The following is a 4,139-nucleotide window of genomic DNA, read 5'->3' on the forward strand; positions in this document are numbered from 1 at the left end:
GAAAATCCGATGCCAACATCAAACTTATTGAAGGGGAACAAAAAGCTTTGAGCAGAAGAAACAAACTTTCAGAACACTCAGTTAAGTTCTTTTATCATGCAAAAAGAATACACGAATTCAATGAGAAAGGTTTTGATTACTTGGAGGATATAAGTTGTTACCTTGATGAGCCCCAAGGAAAGGATCATGAGTGTAGTACTTTAGTAGAAGTAGCAGAAAAGAGTGTGGCTCGTCCTTAAAGAAGCCGTGAAGCAACTTGATTCATGCATAACATAATAAGTTTGCGATAATCATGGAATTATAGAGATAATGCTATCAGAAATCAGCGTAAGCATGGAGCCAGAGCAGTTACAGGCATGATTGTGAATAATGCATCGGTACTACACTGGGTTAGCAGATTTTTCTATAGTTTCTTGATTCAAAAGTACTTTAACTTTGATTACGAATGATTTTATTTAATTGAAACAAATATCTAAACCACTTAAAGAGAAAACAATTTAGACAGCATTTGGGCTCTTAAATACATTGTGCGTACTTTTGAGATTGTCGATTTTTTTATGAAATATCCTCATTATACTAAAGAATATGTGTGTCCAATAAGCAATTGTTGTTTGTTTTGCAATAATGCAGTGTGTGGCGAGCTACAGATGATTTTTTTTCTGTTCAGTCACCCATATTTCACTGCAAAGTTACTCCCTTTGCTATCTGCACCGTGCTGGTTAGGTAAGCGCGCACTCCAGGCAGGCAGACCTAAAACCTATTCCACCAGGGCGTTAAATGAATCCGAAACTATCAATCCAACCGGCTTAGTTTAACGAGTAAGCCTAACACGAAGCAGACTTAACAACGCCATGCTCGAAAATAAAGCATAACATAAGGCAAAATTCGATGTTTGTGGTCATTTTCTTTAATGCATTTTGGCTTAAGCGATAAAGAAACAGATATAAAGAAGCAACCATCATGTGTGAGTAGGGGGGTTGGGGGGGGGGGGTGTACTGCGCCTCAATTCCCTCCCTCGTCTGCCCTTGCGGGGAGGGGCGAGGTGAAGGGAGCGATCACGGGTTGTGCCGAGGGAAAGAGAAGCCCCTCATGGACTCCCTCACTCCCCTTCTCACACCCTTCTCCCTCCCTCTCCCTCCTCCCTCCCTCCCTCCCTCCCTTCCCCTTTCGAATTTACCTTTACTCATTCTTACTCTCTTGCTGCCTCTCCTTAATCAGTCTCTTCTATTCTTTTGCTCCTCCTCCTCCTCCTCCTCCTGCTCCTCCTCCTCATCCTCCTCCTCCTCCAACCGGAAAGTAAAAGCTACTCGACATGTTATTAACCGTTCGAGTCATAATTATGTGGCGGAGGACGTGACGTGAAGCGTAACAAGGTGAGGTGAGGTGAGGTGAGGTGAGGTGAGGTGAGTAGGAATCACGTGGGCGGGCCGTGGGGTGAGGTTTGAGATAGTAACGTCAGTTGTGTTAAAAAAATAGAAGTCCTTGACCACAAGACAATGTACAGTATCTAGTAGATAAAGTAATTCAGTGTGGGAGTATTTTAAAAGAATCCTTCAAAATCATGGAAGGGATGGTGAGCTATGGAATATGCCAGTGGAAAACTTCCTTCATTTGTCCCAATCATAATGGAATTTCAAGCAAAATTCCCACCTTCCGATGCACTGAAGCTCACTGACTCTGTGACCAAGACTTTGTCAGATTCTGAATAGTGGAACTCTGTATTGGTCAGTGCAGCATCTACTGTCTGGTGCTGAACGATTTTTTTTTTTTTTTCAAGCTATGGACATGTACGTTCAGAATTAAGGAACCATCTTGGAACAAGAAAAACAGCAAAACTTTTTTTTTTTGTTTAAAACTCCGAATGCACACACTGTTAATACTTATGATGATGGTAGTGAGGATGACGATACGAAAAAAAAAGATGTATCAAAAGAGAAGTTAAGAAACTTTGATTTTGTAAAAGGCTTTTGCCTATAATTTCTAACGTTCTATTCTATCAAAGAAAATTACTCTTGCCTTATATGCCTAGTATGATGTCTGCATCTTGTTTTTATGATTAAGTGCAGGCTAGAATAAATAATTCTCTTGTTTGAATGTGTGGGAAAAATTACTTAGAGTAATAAATACAGTCCATTATAAATAAAAGTGATTGGACTGGGTTTACTTTACTTTAGGAGCAGCGAGTAGCGGGCTTTTTTTGTTATTGTTTCCTTTTTTGTGCCCTTGAGCTGTCTCCTTTGTTGTAAAAAAAAATTATGTGTTTATTACGTGTGTGAAAAATAGAATGTTCATTTTTTTGTTATGTTAAAGAATATGCAGAAGGAAATGTTTCAATGTTTCAATATGAATGCACACACTTAATATTTATGAGGATGTTAGAGAAGATGAGGATACGAAAAAAAAAAGATGTGTATCAAAAGAGGAGTTAAGGAACTTCGATTTTGTAAAAGATTTTTGCCTTTAATTTCTAACATATCAACCGTTCTGTTCTATCACAGAAGATTACTCTTGCCCTATATGGCAAGTACGATGTCTTTATCTTGCTTTTATGACTGAAGTGCAGGCTAGAATAATTTTCTTGTTTTATTGTGCGGGAAAAATGATTTAGAATAAGAAAAACAGTCCATTATAAATAAAAGTGGTTGGACTGAGTTTACTTTATTTATGTGTTTATTATTTGTATGAAAAAAAGAATGTCGATTTTTTTATGTTAAAGAATATTCAGAATGAAATGTTTCAATATGTTGTAATTTTGCTCAAAAATTATGAGTGAGCTAATATGTGTTTTCTTTAGTTTCCCCTTCCATAGTATTGTCATATAAACGCATCAAGATTTGAATTAATAAATTAAATAAAACCATTTAAAACTTGAGTTGCGCCACACAACCCTGATACGAGGAAACAAGAACCGACGGACACAAACATAAAACAAACACACAAAGTACACAGTCTCAGGACCACAGCAACACAGCAACAACAGACGGAGACAAGGACACTAAGACGTACAGACAACAAGACGATGGCTGGCGCACAAAAGGTTAGTCACTGCACTTCAACAACATAAAAAAAACTCTTCCTTTACTACCCGCGTACCCGAACAACCTTGCTTTGTAGCATAACAACGTAACATGGCAAACAGACTAACATAACCTGCACGAAGTCTCTGATAATGAAAGAGACGCAAAAGACACTGGAGAAGAGGAGGAGGAGGATGAAGAATAGGATGGCAAATGAAGACATGAAGAGGATCAGGTGAGACTCTTAAGATCCACAGGTCAATGAGGAGTGTCGAGGAAAACGGGACAAGAAAGAAGACTCAGAAATAGGCGCTAAAGGAGACAGAATGGAAGACAGAAGAAAACAAGAGGGATATCGAAGAGGAGGAAAGATAAAGAGAAGATGGCCACTGTCACGCATACCAAAAGGAAAAAGAAAAAAAGGGTCTAGAGAAGCGTAAAACAGGGTATCAGGACATCTCTCCTCCCGAATTTGACGTTGCTTTTGGACACCTCTTTTGTTTCTTTTTTAGGAGCAGCGAGTAGCGGGCTTTTTTTATTATTGTTTTCTTTTTTTGTGTGCCCTTGAGCTGCCTCCTTTGTTGTAAAAAAAAAAAAAAAAGGAGAAAGAGAAGCAAGGGATATACACGGGTTAATAATAGACCAATAATGCGACACAGAATATGGGATAACAGAAAAAAAGACTAATGGATAAAATAGATGCGAGGTGAAGGTTGAGAATGTGGTGGATGACCTAAAAAGCGACGCAGAGAACAACAACAACAGGAAAGACAAAAAGAAAAGAAGCAAAACTGAATGACAAATAAACACGAAAATTACACATGACAGCCATAACAAAATAAATAAATAAATAAATAAAAATAGCAACTGAAATCTACACCAAAAAAGGAAGTGAAAGAAAAACAACAATAATAACAAAAAAATAATAACAAAAAAAAAAATAGAAACAAACAGGTGAGGTCATAGAGGCAGCGTGACCCCAGGTGGATGGAGGTCACGCAGAGTTGAAAGCGGAGGGCTGGAGGGGTTGCCATGACCTCCCCTTACCTAATTATTGCTTCGTCAGGTGAAACAGGTAAGGCTTCCCCCTCCCCCCCATTCCCCCCGTCAATCCCCCCACCT

General features: G+C 38.7%; 1 protein-coding gene across 2 annotated transcripts in view; it reads left to right on the forward strand.

Moving 5' to 3' along the window:
- Positions 1-2,778, forward strand: part of LOC127000416 (uncharacterized) — a 6,147-nt gene extending 3,369 nt beyond the window's left edge. For both annotated transcript variants that reach the window (XM_050864124.1, XM_050864125.1), the window contains one exon: positions 1-2,778. This exon is cut by the window's left edge. In XM_050864124.1, the coding sequence (XP_050720081.1) occupies positions 1-51 (51 nt within the window). In that variant the 3' untranslated portion in view covers positions 52-2,778.
- The last annotated feature ends 1,361 nt before the right edge of the window (positions 2,779-4,139 follow it).

Source organism: Eriocheir sinensis, chromosome 18 (genome assembly GCF_024679095.1).
Source record: "Eriocheir sinensis breed Jianghai 21 chromosome 18, ASM2467909v1, whole genome shotgun sequence".
Taxonomy (NCBI): domain Eukaryota; kingdom Metazoa; phylum Arthropoda; class Malacostraca; order Decapoda; family Varunidae; genus Eriocheir; species Eriocheir sinensis.